Source organism: Meleagris gallopavo, chromosome 1 (genome assembly GCF_000146605.3).
Source record: "Meleagris gallopavo isolate NT-WF06-2002-E0010 breed Aviagen turkey brand Nicholas breeding stock chromosome 1, Turkey_5.1, whole genome shotgun sequence".
NCBI lineage: Eukaryota > Metazoa > Chordata > Aves > Galliformes > Phasianidae > Meleagris > Meleagris gallopavo.
In genome coordinates this window covers 2,726,412-2,749,239 of record NC_015011.2, presented here as the reverse complement: position 1 = coordinate 2,749,239, position 22,828 = coordinate 2,726,412, and the positions used below count along the sequence as shown (strand labels likewise).

The 22,828-nt window shown below is 43.8% G+C and overlaps 1 protein-coding gene across 2 annotated transcripts in view; it reads right to left on the bottom strand.

Annotated features, from left to right (window-relative positions):
- The window catches only part of PLXNA4 (plexin A4), a 429,864-nt gene that overhangs the window by 21,322 nt on the left and 385,714 nt on the right, over window positions 1-22,828 (bottom strand). For both annotated transcript variants that reach the window (XM_003201828.4, XM_019614671.2), the window contains 6 exons: window positions 21,011-21,279; window positions 18,349-18,415; window positions 16,702-16,848; window positions 10,969-11,128; window positions 3,192-3,295; window positions 221-320 (listed from right to left, as the gene is read on the bottom strand). In XM_003201828.4, the coding sequence (XP_003201876.2) occupies window positions 221-320; window positions 3,192-3,295; window positions 10,969-11,128; window positions 16,702-16,848; window positions 18,349-18,415; window positions 21,011-21,279 (847 nt within the window). The remainder of the gene's footprint in view (window positions 1-220; window positions 321-3,191; window positions 3,296-10,968; window positions 11,129-16,701; window positions 16,849-18,348; window positions 18,416-21,010; window positions 21,280-22,828) is intronic.

The window sequence follows — 22,828 nt, the reverse complement described above, 5'->3', positions numbered from 1 at the left end:
AAGAGGTACTTCCCAAGAACATTCCATTTGGCTCAACAGCTTGGACCAAATCCCAACGTTTTAGATGACTTAATCTTTCCTCCTGCCATCCACCAAATAATGTCAACTATTCATCTGCCCATCATTTTTCTTGGTACTGCTCAGTGTCTTGTGACCACAGCGATGTCTGAGATCTCTCCTGAAGTGCTCTCTTGATCCATACCGGCACACAGGTCCTTACCATATTTGCTGGCTGAGGTTCGGGAGACTGTGGAGTTGTTGACTGCATTGTAGGCAGTGACTTGCTTGGAGACTAAAGCTACCACAGATCCATCTGGCACCTATAGAGAAAAATTGACTTTGTTAATAGGCTTCTGAGGAGCATGCCAAAGACAGCAGGAATTCAAATAGCAGAAATAGAGACATAAACCCATGCCACTGCAGGCAAGTCAGTAATTTTCTACCAAAGCTTCAGGTGTTCTCTTCAGAGGGTTTGTTAACAACAACAACAAAAAGAGTGATAAAATCTCCTGTTATACCACTAGAAGGCTGTACTCAGGTATCAGGACAACAGATGACAAAGCAGACAGTCCTGGGATAAAGCCCAGTGATGACAGTGTGGGTCTTTGCATTGATCTGACAGTAGGTTCTCCATGAAGAAGCAGTTGTCAGGACGAGGGTGAGTAGAATAAAATAACTTGTCTTCATACACAGCTGTAAAGCGATTAACTTGCAACCACAGTATTACTTCAAGAAAGGTTGGAACTACTACAGGGTCATTTTTCACAGCAGAGAAATCACCTGAGACCTAAGCTAGTGAATGACCCGGACTATGACACTGGAACAGACATTGGAAATTGCATTTCCTATGAGCAGAGGCAGAATGGAGAATTTAAGGCTGCAAGTTATATAGCAGTTTTCGACCAAGAGCTATCAGTGTTAAGGATCTCTGGATATCCAAATCACAAACATAAGTTGCTTTTACACCACTTCATTTCCCAAATGAAGGAAATTTATCCAAATCAGCCATTTTTGCTTGACCTGACATGAGTACAGGTATCAGCTTTACTGACGTGCTGCTGAGATGTTCACGTAAGAATATTTGATGATAAAGGGAGAGATGAAAGAATGGGGCTCCCTTGTTAGGTCCAAACTTGAGTTAAACCCACAGTTGTGTCAGGAACGAGAAGAGCTCACATCTTATTTATTATCTTAGGAATTAGGATTTGGAGTTCTCTTTCATGGTAAAACTATTTAAAGTGAGTTTTCCTAAAAGAGACAACATTATCAGTGATGACGTGGCTGGTGTGGAGGTGACTGTCCAGAACTCTAGAAATTTTCTGAGAGTGAAGAGTGAAAATTAACACCAGAGTTCATATTATTTCCTTGAAGACAACTGCAGTGTAGACTCCTGCAGCTATGCTAGTCACCTCAAGTGGAGAGAAATAAGTATTTACAGGAAAAAAAAAACAAAAAACATCAAGGATGGAAAGTCTCATAAGGATGGGAAAATTGATGTGAAATTTTCTGCTCCTCCCACCTTGATTGCAAGTAGTATCTAGATACACACAGCTTAGATGAAGATACCTACATTTTCCACTCTGACTCATCCTGTCAGCCTCTCAGTGCACAGTCTCTCCTTTACAGGCAACAGATGCAATGCTGGCTAGAACTGACCACCACGAACTCTTTCTCTTTGCTGTTTCAGAGGATCTCAGCAGGGATGGAGAGGCTGTGTGAGGACATAGTGGGACAGTGTTCCAACAGAAAGCAGAGCTTTCTGAAATGAGCCAGGCTTTGCATTTCTACAGCTAAGTGATTCATGTGGGTCCTTTATCAGAAATGTTAACAAGTCAGCGGCTCAGAGGAGCCATATCAGGAATATCTGTGATAAATAAGACATCATAAAAAGGAGATAGGTGAAAAAAAAAATGCTAACAACTTCTAGCTCTTGTCTGTGTAATAATAATAATTAGCACTTGCATGGAGTTTTTGATCTTCAAAGCACTGCAGAGGCTAATTAAATAGCCCTTCAGCAATTGTGGAAGGCAATTACAGGCTTTTTGTAGTTTCAGCCCCACGCTATATTAGGGAAACTGAGGCAGCAGAAGTATCAGTGAGTGCCCCAGGTTAAGCAATGCAGAGCTCAAATCTCCAGCAGCTGTGGACCTATTCTGCCCCTATTCATCCACAGACATGGGAGCTCACTGCCTGAAGCAAACAACAGAAAAAAGCACATGAGGGGGAAAAAAATTATACTTGGCCTGTTGATGAAATGAAATAGAAGCCTTTCCTTCTTGCAAAAAAACCCAAAAAACAAAAAACATAAAATGTCTTCTGGAGTCAGCCAGCAATCCTTCAGTCAATCTGAAGTGAAAAGTTTCGTTCCTTTTTCAAATGATTGCCTGCTGCCTCCTCAGGTCAGCCCTTAAATGGAAAAGATATCTTGTTATGAAACACATATTGCTGAAGTGTGATTAAAGAAATGACAGAATTGTCAGCATCGGATTAAACTTAATGAGTTGGTTTATTTTATCCACTTATTTATTTATTTATTTGCAGGAGTGGAAAGGACGGGGGGACCTTTTGACCAAATCTCCATTTTCATTAAATCTAGCACTTATATGTGATGTATTTGGACATCTTTATCCCTCTCCTATGGGTCTCAAGGTTATGCAGAGATGATGAGAAACCTTGTATTAAGGCAAGTCACAAAGGGATTAAATCAGAGGATCCTAGGGCAGTGTCATCTCCACTGCACTGTTCTCTCCAGTCATGCTGCTTTCCTCCTCCTTTTTTCAGACAATAAATCTTCTTCTCTTCCATTTTTCTCTTTTCCATCCTTCTGTACTCTGCTAGCATTACAAGGCCTTTGAGGCATTGGAAAAAGGAAGAAAGAAAGGCTTGTTTTCTGTTTGTCAACATGAGAAATGTTAATCCATGCTGTTCTCTTGAGAAACACTTTTCTTCACATTCTCTGCTCACCCAAACTGCCTCTCTTTTGAGAGAGATGGAGTCTTATTTCTTCCCTTGTCTTCATCTCTAATGATGCTCCAAGAAGGAGTGGGATGGATGTGCTCAACAGGAGCTCTGTTCAGTTATTGCCCACTCAATAACTGTTTAACTCTGCATCTTGGAGAACAACACTTTACCCTTCTACTTAGCAACTTCTTGACTGATTTACCTTCTAACCCACCCTCTCCCAGAGTTACCTGATAATGTGCCAGCGTGTTGAGTCTCTTCCAGTCATTCTCTATCTTGGTTGTGATGTCTTCATCCTGGAGGATCATCCTTGCCCCACTTGCCTGCCGCCACTCTGCAAGGAGAACAGGGACACTGAATGCTGCTCTGCGGAGCCCTCAAAGCCTTGTAATCCCTGTGCTCATAACCTGTGTGACACGTGCACACCTGTAGCACCACATCAGTTGTGGTCATTACGCTCCGTCAGATGCCTCCAACCATGTACAGTATGTGAATGCATAATGCCCAGAGCCCGTAAGAGAGGGAAAGGGTGGACATGTGCCCAAGGAGGCTCTGGATGCATTCAAGGCCAGGCTGTATGTTGCAGCCTGGTCTGGTGGTTGGTGACCCTGCACACAGTAGGGTGGTTAAGACTAGATGATCATTGTGGTCCTTTTTAACCCAGGCCACTCTGTGATTCTACGATTCTATGACAGACGAATCATGACAGGTTCACATAAATGGTTCATGAGCTATGCAAAAAGAGTCATGTGGCAAAGTTTACAGTGAAGTCCTAAGTTAACCAGACCAGTTTCTTTATACTTGATAAAATAATGTTGCTGTCAAGAAGTTATCAGTGCACAAGAAAAAGTCAGCCCTTTGAAGAGTGCAAAAAAAGAGTGCAGCTGCCTACACACACGAGAGATCCAAACCCATTGCACAGCAACACACAGCGGTGAAATTTTATGCAGATAAATAAAGCAACGACCACAGAGATTTTGTTCCAACTGCAGAGCTGAATGGAGCAAATCCTGGTGCATCTATTCATAGTGCTTAAGTCCTAGTTTACTCCCTGGTGCTGTTCTTTCTTCATCGTGGCTGTTACTAAAATCCATTTGCCCTTTGCAGGTCAGCTGTTAACATGTGACATAAGAAAATGAACAGCACTTGTTTCAGGAATAGAAATTAGTGGCCCATTTTCATTAAGAGGCAGAGAACTGACATTATGGTACCTTCCAGTATCTACAGAGAACCTACAGGAAAACCAGGGAGTGCAGTAGCAGGACAAGGGGTAATAACTTTTGACTTAGAAAAGAATGAAATTACATTAGATATTAGCAAGAAATTCTTTATTATGAGGATGGTGAGGAACTGGAGCAGGTTGCTCAGAGAAACTGTGAATGTCCTAACCTTTCAAAGCCAATCTGGAAGAGACTTTGAGCAACCCGATCTAGTGGAAAGTGTCCCTCATCATGGCAGAGGAGTTGGAACTAGATGATCTTTAAGGTCTTTTCCGTCTATGATCCATTCTGTGATCCTATGATCCTGTGATTCTATGATTCTATGATATGTCTAACTGCCAAGACTCAGCCACAGACTGAGCACTAACTGCTCCAATGGGCAGAGCAACGTCTGGCTCGGTGCAGTACCAGACCCTTTACTGGGGCTTCAGAAGTATGTCTGCAAGCAGAAGGGTTCCAGTTTCTGACCATACCACTTCTCTAGCTTCCACCTCAAAATACTGAGGGTTTCTTTCCTTCTGCAGTACTAGAGCACCCCATCACTTCCCAGGGTGCTCCAACCTTTTGCAGAAGTCTTGAAGGATGCTTCATGTGGAGGATTGACACAGCTTGTCCCGAAGAGTGCTCACAAACCTGCCTGTAGGCAAGGAACATGTAAACAGGACCAAAAGGAGGGACATGTAGCATCCCTTCGTGAAACCAGTCATGAGTGTAGCTTAACCACAGACAATCTTAACCATCCAAAGCTTTCTTTTTGACTGTCTTGCCTCAATCACAGTGACCCAGACACCGAGCAAGAACCCAAGCAAAAAGTCTATTCAATTGCTGGAGTTAATTAAAGTGAAATTTTGGATGTGAAGACATCACCTGCCACCCCTGCTTATTTATCCTAACATAAAAATGCAAGGACCATTGCAAATTTCCTTTGGTTTCAGCAGTTTTCTTATCACATAATTAAAATGCATTGGGAAAGCTGCCCTTGCCTTTATTATTCATTTAAATTAGTACGAAGAGGTCAGCTGCTCTGTTTATTGCTGGGTGTTACTTTGGCTGGAGACACTGATAGAGTAAGCAAAGGTTGCGTTGGCTAAGCACTGATACAAACTGCCCTTCATTCACTGAAGCTCCTCTGATCCTCACCTATATTATCCTTGCGATGTCCGAGGATGATACACTCTGTTCATTGCCCCCTGGACAAGATTCCCAGAAGCTAACAGATCACAGACGTTGCTTGGAAGAGCACAAAATGTTAAGTTGGAGCTGGGCTGGGACACAGTGCTTTTATAAAGCATTCTGAAGGGTAAAGCGAAACCCTTAAACCCCCACGGTGTCTCTTTGACCCTGCTCCATCATGTCTCAGCATGCTGCCTCCTTCTTCACACATCTTTGGGAAAGGACATACACTTACACAGTATTTTGGGAGGAATCCATGGATTCTCTGAGTTGCACTCAGCTCTGATATGAAATGTAGGCATACCTTTCTTCATTCTGTTTCTCCACGCTTGAGGGCTGAACAGGGTCCTCAGAGCAGCAGAAGTTTTCCCTTTGCTATGGGGACATTTTGGCAACCATAGGACTGTGTCTTCTATGTATATCTTGGGTCCCCTACACTCCCACTCAGACACAGGTGATTACCAAATCTCCTTTCCCTCAGCCTTCATAAAAAAAATGGGCCTTGTGGAGAAGAGCAAGGACCACCCTGACTTTGCACAAGACCTATTCATGAGCAAGACAAGGGGCTGTGAACTCTGCAAGGCAGGCTCAGAGCATCTTGCTTCAGCTTCACGGCCCATTTGCCCAGACCAAATAAAAAGCACTTTCTCATGAATCTGAGCAATAACAGCGAAAGAATCCCCAACTTTTTCTAACCTCAGAAAAGTGCTATGTGTTACTCTTTACTACTAATGGGTGGTCACTGAATCTGCAAAGAAATGTGGTGTCTGGAAGCACCACTGTAGATGTCCCTGTTCTAGCTGTAGGTATCCCTGCTCATTGCAGGGGAGTTGGAGTAGATGACCTTTAAGGGTCCCTTCCAACTCAAACAATTCTATGATTCTGTGATGCAGAGAAACAGGCTGGGAGGGCACAAAAGAAGGAAAAGGTGACCCTGACATCCATATTCACAGCACTAAGTGAAAACTGTTAGCTTTGTCCTCACTGCCAGCACCCCATCCCCTCTCTCATCAGATCTGCCCACTCCTCTGTGAGCCAGCACAAAGGAGAGACACACTCCAATCCAATTTGTTACACGTCTACCTTCCAGAGAGAGGGGGAGGGAGGTAAAAATCCCATTATCTTTATCAAGCCTTCCAATCAGGAGCAGTGGTAAATGCAAACTCAGGAGACAGCTGCTGTGAAGCCTTTATATTTCATTCAGCAGATAGTGTATCTTTTTATTGCACGCAGGAATTACTTCTTTTTTTTTTCTTTTTTTTCCCTTTAAGAAACAACCTTTCTGTTCAACTTGACTCAGAAAAAGGGAAATTCCAGGGGACAACGATGAAGAGGAGCTTGTTTGAGTGGCAGCAATGCCTTGCTAAGGAGTGAGTCTACTAGGAGGTGGGAGAGGGGGAGATGTCCTGCACCTCTTATCTTACAGATGTTGTACCTCCTTTTTGCTTTCACTCTGATCCTGATCACCATGAAGATGCCCAGAGAACCGAGGAAAGGGTAGCATAGAAAAGATTTTTCAGGGGCAACTAAAACACTCAGAGCTGTAAGACCTCTCATCTCACTCCAGATGTCTTCTTCTGAGCTAGTCATCATTGTCTACCCTATCCTCTATGAGCATTCGTAGGTCACAATGCACACAATTCATTTTGGTCATCTGTATACACTCCGCTGTGCTTCACAACCTTTTCCTATAGACCTTAAGTCTGGTTTGAAAAGCTATGAAAAGATTTGTGGCTGTGTACTACGATGGAAAGGGGAACATTTGCATCTAGCTTATTCATTCCTGATGCCTTTTTCATGATCACTTGTGCTCATGATGGATTTTTCATAAGAGCCCAGGGTGGGCTGTTTTTAGTCTTCCAGTCCTAGGAGTTTTTCGTCATTTCCCAATAACTTCCAAGTAAGACTCAGTTTATCATAAGAAATAGAAGAAGAAAACCTTTTGCTTCTATGCTGTGTGCTCCAGTACAACCAGATGTGTGGGAAACAAAAACTGAGGAAGTGTCCAGTTAAGTGATGATTTCTAGGAAAAGAGAAGAAACTCAGTTCTGCTTCTAACATGGAAAAGAATCACCACGGTTGGAAAGAAGAAGTTTGTATCAGAACAGATAGAGATATGAAATATTTCAACCTGTATATGCAAGTTACAGAATCAGAGTATTGTAGGGGTTGGAAGAGACCTCTAGCGATCACTGAATCCAACCCCTCTGTCAAAGCAGCTTCCTTACAGCTGCATCCAGGTGGGTTTTGAATTTCTCCAGAGAAAGAGACTCTACAGTCTCCTTGGGCAGTCTGTTCCAGTGCTCTGTCACCCTCAAAGTTTTTTCTTGTGTTTGTATGGAACTTCCTACGCACCAGTTTGTGCCCGTTACTCCTTGTCCTACTGCTGGGCACTGCTGAGAAGAGTCTGGCCCCGTCCACATGGCTCCCACCCTTTACATATTTACAAAGAGTCATAAGATTCCCTCTCAGTCTTCTCTTCTCCAGCCTGAACAGTCCCAGCTGTCTCAGCCTTTCTCATACGAGAGATGCTCCAAGCCCCTCATCATCTTCATGACACTCTGCTGGACTCTTTCTAGGAAATCCCTGTCTTTTTTGAACTGGGGAGCCCAGAATTGGACACAATATTCCAAATGTGGCCTCACCAGGGCAAAGGAGGAGGATCACCTCCCTCGCCCTGCTGGCCACACTCTTTTGAACGCAGCCCAGGAGGACTTTGGCCTTCTTGGCCACAAGAGCACACTGAAGACTCATAGACAGTCTGCTGTCCACCAGGAGGCCCAGGTTCTTTAGAGAGTTCCTCTCCAGCAGCTCAGCCACTAACCAGCCATACAGATGCATGCAGTTATTCCTCCCCAGGTGTAGGACTCTACACTTGTTCCTGCCAAACCCCACAAAGTTCCTCTGTGCCCAATTCTCCAGCTTGTCCAGTTCTCTGCCTTACTGTAAATATGATCTAGTTGCACTCTGTTTAAATGGTTCCTAGATGCTAAACCCATCACCTCAGTACTGCATGCTGGTGAAGCACTGACAGTTTGCCCTGATGAGGTCCAAAGTGAGGCTGAGCCAGCACCACTGAGTGTGCAAGGCATTCAACCCAACTGCCTCTGCCTCAGCAGTCCCTTTCCAAAGGCTCAGGGAAAAGTGAATGCCTCAGCATGGAGCCAAATTTCTGTCTGGTGTTTCTCACACCTTAATGCTTTCCCAAAGATGGGGAATGTTTTATTTATGGCAAGGACTTTAAAAAAACAATAATAACAAAAATAGCCACTGTAGAAAGAAGCCTTTACTTTGAGAGCTGCAATTTGGGTTTTGGACTAAAATGTAACCTCAGGGTGTCCAAAATAAACGCTTTCAGCTGACAACCCCCTCCATGAGTTGTCTGGGTAACTGCAAAACATTATGACATTTGCGACACATACGAGTCACTCTGCCTGCAGCTACCCTGCATTTAACAACTCAGAATAACTCATTAGCTTGTTTGCTTTCTACATGTGAGCAATCTGGCCTTAGTGTGGCCGGAAAGCCTAGAAAATTGCATTTGCAATAGAAAACAGTGTTGCTCTTTAGAAAATGATCGATTTCAAGGCCAGATGATAATCATCTGCTCAGACCCACTGCTTAGCATGCACTGGAGGGGCTGAGCCTCTGAGCTTTCAGCCTGGGGCAGGGTGATGCTGAGAACTCTGTGCTGCTTCCTAATGCCTAACACTGCCTTCTGCTCTCCCATTGCTGCTCTTACTGTCACTGAAGGATGTCAGGTGCCAACAAGCACCTTTTCCTCAAAGAGGATGGGCTGAAGCTGTGGCTGGATGTGCGTGCCCTCTTGTTCCTGCTTCACTCATGCCAGCTCTGCTCCTCCCACCTTATTAACTGCTATGATAAGGGAGCCTGAAACTATATTGCTGCTGGCAGGACTCTTCTTCTACATGAGAAGAAGTTTTGTGTTGTTTTTTCTCTTCCTGTATCTTCCTAGTTATTATTAAACACAAGAATATTATTATTATTGCCAACTACATTATCAATGCTATTGGCCAAACAGCTGCTCATTAAGCATTCTCCTGTCAATGTGGACAAGACTGTGTTCAGCCCTTCAGTTAGGGTTGCACACACTTTCTGGTCCTCAGCATCACTTAGAATATCAAAATTACCTGTAGCAGCAAAGCCCTGGATGCAGGTCCCAGCCTGAGACCCAAACCTAATGGGCTCTGTGATCACCCTCCAGCACCAGACAGATCAATTGGTTTGGCTGTCAATCCCAATAGTCCCATCTCCTCTGCCCTGGCACCCTGCCTGGCCTGATGCTCACCCTTGCACTCACTGCTGACTCACTCAGCATCTCCAAAATCACCTTGGGTCCCTTCTTGATGATATATATGACCTGTTCTTTACTGCTGCTGGTGTTGGCAGATCGTTTCATTATTCTAACTGCCTTACATGAGCAGAAATCTTGCTGCAATTTCTGTCAGGAGTCCCCTCCTCCCCTACACAAATGCACACACATATACACACTTAACTTTAATCCCTGACCTCTTATTTCTGCCTCTGTTATTGCTGTGAATTGTTTCTTGGCATCCATCCATTCCTTCTCCTTTTGGTTCCTCCTCTCCTGCGCTGCCTTTTATAGACTCCATCATTTTCCACTCAAGCCCCTTTCACTGAAGGTCACCAAGGGCAAATTCTGGCTGATCGTCACACACAATGCAGTCCCAGCCCTGTGCCAGACACCTCAGCAATGCCCCGAGCAAACTGTTCTGCAGCCTTTCATACAGTTCTCCAGGTGCTGTATTGGATCTGCTTCTGGATACAGCTGCAGATATCTCACTGCCCTCATGCCCTTGCTCCAAGTTTTGAACAGAAGCTGATTTTGGCCCCAGAAGTATCCTTTTTTGAGGCTGTGTGCCCCAAAGCAGACTTAAAATGCCAGTGAAGCTGGTGCAGCCCTTTCCACCCTCCAAAGCACAGTATCTCACAAGGGAACAAAAAAGCAAGAATTCATAAACAGAGGGATCTTTTCTTAAAATGTTAGTGTTAGTCTCCTAATTCTCTGCAAAAAGGAGATGTCAGAGCAGCTCCTCCCAGCCCTGCTGCTGGTGGAGGGATGCTGGTAGGAGAAGGAAGCAGTCAGGATGAGATGGATGCAGCCCACTGAATGGAGGATGCTTTATCCCCTTTCCTGTTCCCACATGATGAGAAATTAATTCTGCTTGGGCTGTGACACTCAGCAAGAAGACATGCATCATCCAAGCCTTCAGCGCCCAGAGAAGAGCTCAGAATAAATCTGAGCAGCCTGAACACCTTGTGCTTTTGGTATTTTCTTTTCCAGAAGGCTTGGCAGGATGTGCCTTGTGCAGGCCAAACTCTGTGCAGAAAAGCAAGATGACTACTGGAGATTTTAAGTCCTCAAGTCTGGAGCAGTAGAGCTTTCACAAGCCAGGAGAGTTTGCATTAATTTCCTCAGTCTTTTCTGCCCTCTGAGCATTCCCGACACTTTGCCTTTCCCAAGCACCTGGAGAGGTGGCACTGGCCACAGCAAAATGCTTGGGTTGAGCTCAACTGTGTCCCCTCTCCCACAAGCCATGGGGCATTCAGAGCCCATTGTGCACTCACATACCCAGGTCCATGTCAGCAGCTTTGGGCCGGTGGGAACAGGGCACGTTCTTGAAGATGGCATCGAGGATCTTCTCCTTGACCTGTGTGATGGTGTCACAGTTCAGGATCTTCACAGGGATCTCGGAGCTGTTCACGTTGTCAGGGTTCACACAGCTCAGGACCTGAGAAAGAGGCAGTGAGACCAACCATGCATTTCACAACAGTGCCAGTATCCTGTGATCAACCCTTTACACCCACCTTCTCATAGGTCTTTCAAAATAACACTCACCCAGATGCTACCAGACAACACAACCAGACTCTGACTGGATTTGAACTGGTATCCAGAACTTTCCTTTGGCCTCTGACCCATTCCCTGCTCCTTAGAGATCTGGCAAGGTGTCTATGTATTGTAGCAGCCTCCCTACGTTCCCATCTGACAGGTAAAAGTAATCTTTCATCTCTCCACTTTAACTTTGTCCATCTTCTGCATAGAATGGACCAAGATCCTTCTCATGTAATTAATTTGAAATGCAGGCCTTCTTAAGAAGATATACAAAACAACAGCGACTAAAAAGCCTTGCTGCTTTCACACAAAGAATAAGAAAATTGATTCAACTCGAGAGGCTTCTGGTTTCTCTGAAGGAGAATATAATTTTCCCTGAAGATCATGTCCAAGAATAAATGCAAAGCATATGAAATGGGGAGGGAGGGATGCTTTAAACAAACACAGGGTCTAACAGTAATTTGTCCACTAACTCTTAGCCACGTCTACATCAAGTGTTCTGCTCTCGTTACAGGAGTGTGAAGTCCATAAACTTTCACAAACTTAGCACACCTTTGCACTTGGAAGCTGAAGTTTCTGGCTATATAGAGCCATTAAATGTTGCTTTGCAACTTTTATATGTGCAGGCATGTTATTTTTGGTGACTTTGACAAATTTTACCTTGACCATAAATTCCTCTCTGTAGTACACAAGAGATACTGGACCCTCTATCACATTCCATCTAACCTACCAAGATTCAGTGAGATCTAAACGTGGCTTGAAACTGGGTGAAATTGTATCAGTATAATTATATATTGGCTCACCAAGCTCCCTTTGGTGCTGTTATACTTAACTAAGAGGGACTTGTGAAGATATTGCTTACAAAGAGCTCTGTGATCTTTCTGGATGAAAGGGTAGATATAAATATGAGATATTGATTACATCATAATGCTATTATTTATGTGTCACATTCAGGAGTATTGAAAAAGCATCGATTCAGATAATAATGACAACAGCACAGTTGTATAATTCTGAGGCATCTTTCATCTCAAATGATCACAGAGTTATACATAAAAAGCAGTGCTGAAATGCACTCAGTGTTGAGGTTATTAGTTGCCCCCTTCCTGCTACACATTTGTAGGGAAATGACATGGTAATACAGGCTAGATCAGCTCTTTTGGAAATCCTAGATGGGTCCGTCCACATGTCCATGGAGATCAAGTTACTCTGCAGGTCTCATTGACGTGAGCTCACTTAAACTGGACAGAGCTGATATCAGTCACAGCAAGCTCTACAGATTCAGCACCAATGTAAACATCTTCAGTTGCCTTCAAGAATGCAACTCACGCACTGAGATCTGTGTCAGCACAGCAAAATGAGGATGCTAGTCAAGAGGTCAGCACAGAAAGATATGGGACTGGGAACAAGGAGAATAGTCACCTCTGAGCCCTGCTCTCACACTGACTTTTTAATAGAATCATAGGGTTGGAAGGGATCTTAAAGATTATCTAGTTCCAACTCCCCTGCCATGGTCAGGGCTGACCCTGGGCTATGATATCTCACTGCATTTGTGTTTATTGACCTTCTTTCTATATCCTTGGGCTTTATCTGTCAGCTCTTCCAGCCATGAACTATCTCTAAGTATATATATATGCAATGCTTAGCACAACTAAGCCCTAATCTCCACTGGGGATTACTGGCATTTAAATTACAAACACATGGCTTGTGGTTACCCATATGGGGACCCTGGTCCTGAGCTCTCTGTATTGTTTGGGTGCTTCATCATGAGACCAGGACATCACTATAGTTTCGGTCTTCTAGATTAGTCTGAAGAAGGTCCAAAGGGTACAGCACTTCTTGGCAGGAGAACAAGGAGAAGGATATCCAAAGAGAACAAACATGGGAGAACCCTTTGGTATCTCATTTCTGGCTTTCTCCCTGCCACCAAAACTCCCTGAAAGGCTTTAACCAAACGCAGCTCAAAACATATTTAACTGCTCTGGGTTACGTTGTCAGGATGGATGATCTGATTAGGCTCTCAACTCTGCCAAGGTGTGCAAGGGCCATGCAGAGCATGCCATTGCTCAATACACGTTGGGCAGCTCCTGCCTGCCAGCTCTGAAAACTCATTATCCAATACTCTTGACAGCTTCCGACACACATCAAGGCCTTTGCTCCTCTGCGTTATTTGTGTCAAGAGAAATGAAGCTGATGTAGGAGATGGATGGTCTTTCATCTCCCAGAGAGAGCAGAGCTGTGGCAGCAGGAAGGGAGGTTTGTGCAGAGAGACTCTGCTGTGGTGAAAGGCTAAAAAAAGCCATGGATTCTGGCAAAGGCAGATGGCAGCCAGCAGGAATGAAATCTTCTTGTTTGCCATAGATGGAATAATCCAGCTAGGCTTTTAATAATGCTGCAGACCACAGATGATGATAACTGACTATTAGCAAAGACATTAACACCAGAGGGTGTTTCTCTGAGTTATACATCTTGGGAGAAGACCTACTGTGTAGCTGATGCACATTTATGCTAGCAAATATCATCTGTGGCTACCTTAGTGCCTCCTGGGCTGTCCCAATTCATTGCAAGTGAGTTAGATTAGATGATCTTTAAAGGTCCCTTCCAATTCAAATAACTCTATGGTATCTGGAGTACTGCGTCCAGGTCTGGAGCCCCCAGTACAGGAAGGACAGGGAGCTGTTGGAGAGGGTCCAGAGGAGAGCCACGAAGATGATCAGGGGACTGGAGCACCTCCACTACAAAGACAGGCTGAGGGAGCTGGGCTTGTTCAGCCTGGAGAAAAGAAGGCTGCTGGGTGACCTCATTGCAGCCTTTCAGTACCAAAAGGGAGCCTACAAACAGGATGGGAACCAACTCTTGGGAAGGGTAGATAACTGCAGGACAAGGGGAAATGGTTTTAAGTTGAGGGAGGGAAGATTTAGGTTGGATGTCAAGGGGAAATTCTTTACAGAGAGATTGAAGAGGTGCTGGAACAGGCTGCCCAGAGAGGTTGTGGATGCCCCGTCCCTGGAGGTGTTCAAGGCCAGACTGGATGGGGCCCTGGGCAGCCTGGTCTAGTACTAAATGTGGAGGTTGGTGGCCCTGCATGAGGCAGGGGGGTTGGAGATTCGTGATCCTTGAGGTGCCTTCCAACCCTAGCCATTCTGTGATTCTATGGGCTGAAAAATCTCCTGCATGTACACAAATTGTTCTACAGTGCAAAGACCTCAGCTCACCGTGGGCTGCTTCCTTGGAGAACTACAGGACTTTGACAGAAAAATTGGAGCTATCTGGTCTGGAAATAAATCAGATCCAAACTACAAAAATTTAGTGAATGAGGTGCACATTGCAAAATTAGTAATTCCAGATGTTTGAAACTGCTCTGTCTCCTTTTGTCTGCTCTGACAAGTCAGTTTCTTGGGATCTGCTTTTTGCTCAAACCATATTTGAAACCATGACTTAACATAATGGTCATGATTAATAAAAGCTTAAGAATAATGCCCTTCCAAAAGAAGCCTTGTCTTCGTGGAATAATGGCAATAAACAGATTGTTTCTAGGTGTGACTCAGCTCCATCCAGCACTCATGAAACAGAACCCAATGAATTTCAGCCACAAACACTACAGACTCATGGCACTGACCAGATGCTTTACAGAGAGAACAGGAGACATTCAGGGAATTCCTATATTACAAATACTGAATCTCCTATACTACAAGCACTGAATCAATTCTTGCTTAATTTCATTACTGTATTTTTTTGACAAAAGATAACAGAATAATGTCTGCTCAAAAAAGGTAGAGGAAGAACAAAATATAACAGAAATAAGAAGAAACAAAAGGAAGAACAATCTTATTTATATTCTGTTTCTTCTTAATCTTCTTCATCGAAGCTGATCTCTGTAAATCTGCTAAGATTCCTATCGGGTTATATTTGTCTGCTCTTGAGATGTAAGAGGGAGAGCTGATTAACATCAAACAACACAAAGCAAATGGAGGAGAGCTTTGTTCAGGCTGACGTATAATTACTACCCTTTGCTGGCTGAGTTATATCAAGCCTAAAAAGATTGGATGGATTTTCTTTGGTGAAAGTGATCACTCTGTGCCTGATTTTTTTTTTTTTCTCTTTTACTCATTCTCTCCAAGATCAGGTCTCCAAATTACTAGACAACTACACACAAAAGAAAAAGAAGCACTGCTTTGGTGATTTAATAGGAAAGTTTTAGAATGCAAAAGTAAACTGCAGTCTTATTTAAGAGTAAAGTCTACCCATTCATTAACTCATTAGACTTGAATTCAACTAAGTTAGGCTCTAGATTGCAGTCAGGGAAGAACAGACATCTGCAGAGTCAGCCCACCTATGCTAAGATCTAATGCAGGTCAAGGAGCTATAACTGACTGGATACAGTCAGTAATAATAAAAGCAAAAAATAAAAGCAAAATAAAAGCAAAATGAACATCCCTCAATTGAAGGTGTGCATAAAATCAGCTAAGTTCAAAACATCTTCTGATCATAGAATCACAGAATGGCTTGGGTTGGAAAAGACATGACAGATCATCTAATTCCAACCCTCTGCTGCAGGAAGGGTTAATCATCTTAAAACCTGGTGTGTTCTAAGAACAAAATTCTGGGAAATAAAGGAATTACAAGGAGAGTTCAGCATTCAGAAAGTTTCCTTCATCCTGCAGAGACTTAAAAGAATTAGCGTATCCAGGAAAAAAGTGAAGACCTACAAATATTTACATTAAGAAGAGGTGTTTAGTGTTCTTCATCTTTAATTGATGCTCTTTAATCATACAGGAAAAGGATGTGATCTCATATAGAAGCCAAGGTTGGATGTATCTAAGGTAGGAATAAACAGCCTATCTTTCACCATGCAGTCTATTACATTTTGAAGCAAATGACTCAGTGACAGGGAATAATTCCATTTCCCTTGAAATCATTAAATCAAGTTCATTTCTTTTTGTTGAGCTTGCTTAAAAGGAATGTTGCACTGACTCTGAAGAAGACCTGATAGGTCCCTGCTCTGTGCTACTATAACATCTTCCTCAATGCCAAAATCACAGAATCACAGAATTGCAGGGGTTGGAAGGGACCCTCAAGAGATCGTGGAGTCCAATCTCCATGTTAAAGCAGGTACCCTACAATAGGTCACACAGGTAGGTGTCCTGTCCAGATGGGTGCTGATTATCTCTATAGGCTTTCACACAACAGACAACACCCTTAGGGAACTCAAGATGGTCTGGGCATGAGATATAACACAGTGGAATTAAATTGGAAGTAGTTATCATTGCAAACATGCTTTGCAAGAAAACTCTTCAGCAACAAAACTTCATTGTGTTAGGGAATGCAACTAGTAGGTCAGGTTATGTTGCTGGGTTGCAAGAAAAAAAAGAACCCAGAAAGTCAATGTGTTCTTCACTAGCTTCTTTCCTCTAAATGCCCTTTTGCTAGAAAAAGGCGAACAAGCTCACAGGAGAGCATGCTCAGAGTACTCACCAGTGTTTTGTAATCAATCTGCTGTCGGATAAGCTTGTCCTCACTCAGTGAGTACCGGGCCTCCCCAGTGATTGAGTCAATGGGACCCTTTTCCATCTGCTGCTTGATGGCACAGAAGAGGGAGAACAGAGGTTCACCAGCACACTCCTGCAAGGGTGAGAGACAACAATCAGGTGAGCAAGAAAAAGCATAGATGAAAATCTGGATACCAAGCCCAAATGGTATCTCAGTGATTGCTGCTGCTTGCCATTCCCAGCCACTCAAGGCAGATGCTTCATTGGGAGTCACCCTCACTGGGTGAATCACTGTGTGATTCCACATCAAAAAATATAAAGGCTGTTTGAATGACTGCTGCTGGGCCACACCTTTGCAACAGAGCAGGTGGTGGAATGGGTCCTGAAAGACTTGGAGATAGGCTGGCAGGAGTGCCTCATCCCAGGTGTCTGGGCAGTGCCCACAGTCTCCCTGAGCACTCCTGTGCTGAAGGCAAGCAATGCTGCTTGGACAGGAGCAGCTTAATGACTGAGGGGAGACTTGCCCCACAACCATGGTGCCCCCTGTTCTGTGCAATTGCATCGGTGATGTCAGGTACAACAAGCACCTCACAGGCAGCAAAACAACCTCCTCACCAATGTCTCCTTCCCTTCACTCTCTCTTCACCCTTCTTCCCACACCTATCCTCTTTTGCTGTGACCTCCCTCTGCACGTTTCTTGCCACGCATCCCTCCTTGTGCTTCCTTCTATCCTTCCCTTCCCTCTCATGCCTTTGTTCTTTCTTCCCTCCTTCCCACATTGCCCTCCCCTCTAGCGGTGCATCCCAACTCAGTGAGCGAGGTCATTTTCCTCTGGTGTAAATCCAGGCAAGAACAAGTTAATAATATGAAGTGAAGTGGCCCCTTTCTCAGTTCCTACACCTGTCTCCCACTTAATTAGCTTATCTGCCAGGAGCATATTGCTTCTGTGTGCCTGTCTCATGCACTTATCAGGCCACTGTTCAGGCTAAGGCAGGAAGACAAGTAGCTGAGTGGGTGGAAAGACTTATAAAAGCAGTGCTTTAGAGAGTCACCTCCTTGTACCCTTTCCTTTCAGCTGCAAGAGGGAATCTGATACTAGTCACTGAAATTACCTTGCAGGGACCTTCAAAACTCTCCCATGCATTCAGCCTTTGACAGGCTGCGCCTGGGGGTTGGAAAGGCTCAGAGCAACGGGATTGGTTTGTAAAGCTTTGAATTTCCAAGCAGAGGTTAGTTATCTTGTCCAAATGACATAATGTGAGATGTAAGGAGATTTGGCAACAGCATTGAGAGTCAGGGCACAGTGAAAAGGTATCTTTCTCCAAAAGGCTGGCTGTAAGTATGCGACCACAGCAATTAGCCTAAGGGCTCAGTGTGGGTCCTCATGAGGACATGTCATCACCCAGCCATTAATGATAGGACACAAAGGCTGAAGGCCTCTTTTTTTTTAATTATTATTACATAACTCCTGAAGGAGACCTTCCAGCAGGAACAAGAGAGCTCAGAGGGCATCTCAAGTAATTTCACTCATTTGTTGATTGCTGTCATTCAAAGTCAATGCTACCCCAACTACACCTTGCCAAGAAGCAATGCATTAAAGCAGCTGCTTATCCAGGAGTATTACTTAACTTACCTTGAGAAACTTGTACAGAAGAAAGGTGAACCAATTGGTGAGCATTTTCTCAGCTACAGATTCTGTCCTAAAATCAGACCGGGACAAAAAAAAATTGGAAATAAGTTAGTCATGTTGGTCATCTCTAAGGTCTGGTTAAGAGATTTGGTTTTGTGCATCTTACTGTCCAGATCACCAAGCCCCACGGAAAATCAGGCACAATACCATCAGGATTAAGCACATCCTAGGGTCTCTGCTTTAGCTTTGGAGTTTTCTAGAAAACCCTTACTGACCTTGTGATTCCCCAGTGACTAGGAAAGTCCCTATATGCTTTTCTGCATTTTCTCCATCAACGAAATAGAAGAACCTCAGAGATGCTCAGGGAAGATAAATCCATCAAATATGAGGAGCTCACAGTTAGGCTGTACAGATGAGTAGGTCATATAAGTACTTAAGGCAGATCTCAATCTCTAGAGAATACTTATCTGGTAGTGATTATCTCCCTGGCATTTGAGAGTAATTATAATCTTCAGTGTGTCAATGCGGTGCATCCACAGAGCAATTCCTGTAGCCCTTGAACTCTGTTTTCAACCATACAAAAATCAATCTTGTGACTTCAGAGTGAACTTTTCCTACAGATTAACTTGTACTAGTTAACTGAGTTTGGACACCAGGAGCACAGGATAAGCTTGTGCTGCTTCTGATGCACAAACTGATTTTGCTCAAGAAGGAAGCATGAGTTCCTGCTTGAATGAGCAAACGTGCGTCTTGCTAGACCTGGCCATCACCAAGGCAATTCAAAGTTTCTTGCTTAGGGCTGTAGGTTGCTTTTTAGGTTCCTTAGTCTTTTAGCATTAAGTTAATCTCATTTCTTCTGACTACAGTGATCACTGCTGTGTCTCTCTCTAGAGACTGCATCTGTCAAACCCAACCTGCTTGCTTTGTACTTCCCTCAGTCAGCGTCATCTAACAACTGTTCTCCATTGGTTATGGCATCATCCCCAAGTCAAGCACTCTGAGCTCCCCACAGGAGATGTGACACTCACATCACTGGGACCCATCACATACTGTAAACTTAGCATTGATGACAAGAGGTCTGAAATCCTGTCACATTGTTTCCTGAGAAACTTTGATCTCTTTGGGTCAGCGTATGTCTTTTGGGATGTACACTGGACACAGGAAGCTGGAAAATCATTCCAACCAACTCTTTCCTCCTGCCTGACAGCCCACAGGCCAATCCTGCAGGAGGGCCTTGAAAGATTTCCTTCCATCCTCACAGTCAAAGGGAGGAAGGGGAAAGAGAAACATAAGTTTAATTCAGCTGCTCCAAATAATTGTCAGCAAATCTTGCACCAATATCTGAATAGCAAGGAATGGAGCCAATTATATGTTCACGTGTGGCCTTCCAAAGGCCGAAGTGCATTCTCAACAAATAGGATTAGTTAGAAAAGAGCTGGAAGAAGGTGAAAAGGGAAAAATGGGGGACTCGGGAGAAGACAGGAATGAACAATTAGAGAAGACAAGGAGATGGAGAGAGGGGAAAAGAAAGGAGAGGATAAATGAAGGGACAACTGGACGAAGGCAGTGACAACAAGCATTGGAGGAGAAGCACAGAGAGGAAGACTGAGAACAGCTGGAGGGAGGTTGCCAGCCAGGCTGTAGGACTCAGAGCCAAATAATGCTGAAGTGAAGACCATTTTCTGCCCCTGGTGTTGCTACTCTGAATGCCAGGAAATGCCTACTGCTCTTCCTTTTGCTGGTACTTCATGATGGGCTGTGTTCCAGAAGAAAACTCACCCAGCAGGCACCACAGACCTCTCCTCTGCCTGAGCCATCCATTATAATCAGCTCAGAGCACCTCAAACACAGCTCTGAGCAGTGGCAAAGGCTCTTTTTTACTTAAAGTCCTGACTTCAAGCAGAAGGGTTGGTTCAAACCATAGAAAGAAGATTAATATGATCCTAAAAGGAGAAAATGCAGCCTTTCCCTAAGCAAGGAGACTACATTAACCACAGAGCAGCATATTCAAGGTTTTCCACACAACCCTGGACATTAGACCATGAAGCACAAACCCAAATGAAATCATTTCTGTTGTCCTGCTCAGCTCTGCCTTCTGGATTCAACTGACCAATGATGAGGAAGAGAGAGAAGATCACACAATGCAGCTGAAGAAGACTACATATGCAGGTAACTCAGAAACATGAAGCACAGCAGATTTGTCCACCTCTCAGGCATGATAAGGCAACTTCCAATTTATTCACCATGCAGTCCAAGTATATTACACAGCCTGTTTTATGTCATATACTTGTTGGTCTAGCACAAATCCAAAATAAGGCTTATGAAATGTGGCCTCTTGCTGCTCTTACAAAGTTTTCTGAAGATTCACATTAAAATCCACAGATAATGCAATAGTAGTAAAAGTTTCAATCACTGGCTGAAGGCAGAAAGCAGCAAAGCAGTAAAGGAAAGCAAAGCCTTCACTCATCCCTACTTGCCTTATTCATCTTTCCCTGCAAACAGCTTCATGCCAGCTCTACAGGGTCATGTGAGCTGTGACTATATACAATTTCATACTCTGCTGCATGAACCAAAATCAAGCAAATTTATCATTTTCGTCCAAAATGGAACTGCATGTTTGTGTTAGATAGTGGGCTGCAGGTTGCCCAGCCCTGGATATCTTTACCTCCGGAGCAGCAGTTTGGGGTGGTTCTTGCTCTCCAGATTTTTGTCTATGAGGTCAGCCAAGAGCTGCTTGAGGACATCAGTAGCATACTCCAGCTTGCTCTGTAACACTGTCATGATCAGCGAGGCCACGTTGCCACGATCGCGCATGGAGAAGCTGCGTTGGGACTCCAGCGTGCGGATGAAGGATAGCAGGAAAACCTTGTTGTTGATGAGCTGTGCAAAGAGCTTGAGGCCTTTCTCCACCCGTTCTTGCCTATAGCCAGGGACCTGTATGAGGAAAAAAAAAGTTCATGCCTTTCTTTCACTGCCTACTTGCAGGACATTCCCAAACAAGTCATACACCGTTTGCTAATTCTCTGCTCTCAGCCCTCCATTTCTTCCAGCTATATAATTCAACAACAAGTAGAAGTCAGATCTGAGATACGGAAAAGGAAAAGCTGCCTCCAACAGCAAAGAAAATTAAAAAGAAAGAAACGTTTTCATTTTGGAGTATAGTTCTTTAAGAAGGAAGAGAGTCATTTGACAGGAAGACAGACAGACATTCCAACCACAGCCAGGTGGTTATTTTCAAGCTCTGCTACTCTCTGAACGGTACATCCAGAGGAAATTGCTGATGCCTGGATGTGGTATCATAGCATACTGTATTCTTATTGCTGTCAGATTGAAGTCTCACTCTATCCACCTCTAACATCTCTTTTTAATCCCTGGAAGAACTAGATCACAGAGTGAATAAGGTTGGAAAAAAACACTAAAAGACTGTGTAGTCCAACATCAACCCACCACCATCATGCCCACTGAACCACAGACAAAAGAAAGTGTGAGAGGGCACAGAGCTGGAACCTATTTTCAATGTCCTAAGGCAGTAGGACCCTGGGGCTTGGGAGGTGAGATCGTTTAGAGACAGGGTAATTGGTAAGATGATAGGTATTTCTCATTTGTGAAAGGCTGGTGAACTAGGTTTGGTGTAGAACAATTCAGGACCTTAACACTGAACCCTGGATGCCACAGTCTACAGTGGGCATTATCCTTTCCTGCCCCTCTGTCTCCGGATCAAAATAAAGCCACACACCATGGGTATACTTCATCCTTTTATATGCTACACCACTGTGTCCTAAATGAGAACCCCAAACTCATTTCTTCATGTTTCTTTCATCCCTTCAAAAAACATTCCTGGAAGGTGGAGACTCACAACTCGGAGCAACACATGCCACTGCTGTAAGAATGTATTAACCGCCTCATTTTGGCACTTTAATCCAAGCTAGCATGCTTAAATGACCAAGTAATGCAAGTCCCCATAAAGAATCATTACTTTTTTATTCTGCAAATTAGAGATCTTAACTGTTTTTGCAAACTGAAAATAAATTACTTACTAAATAGCTTGAGACAATCAACCAACCACTACCACTCATCCTGCTAATAATTATTTTTAACTCACTTGCTTGAACATTTAATATTGTCTATCCCCAGGTTACTATGTAGAATTAAAAAAAAATAACAAGAGAAGTATTTTGTAATGCATCTGGAAACAGTTAATTAGCAAATGAGCTGGAAATAAGTAAGACCTCCTGACTTCAGGATCTCTGGGGCCTTTTCCCAATAAGTACTGGCTCCATCTAGGTGCTACAGAGTAAGGAGCAGAATGGAAACTCCTTTCTGGTTTGCTGGTATCCAAAGATTTTGACACTGAAAGAACTGTAGAAGGGGGCAGAAACCCAAAGATGAAAAAAATAATTAAGAGAGGAAGGGGAGATCATAGAATCATAGAACTGTTTGAGTTGGAATGGACCCTTAAAGGTCCAACTCCCTGCAATGAACA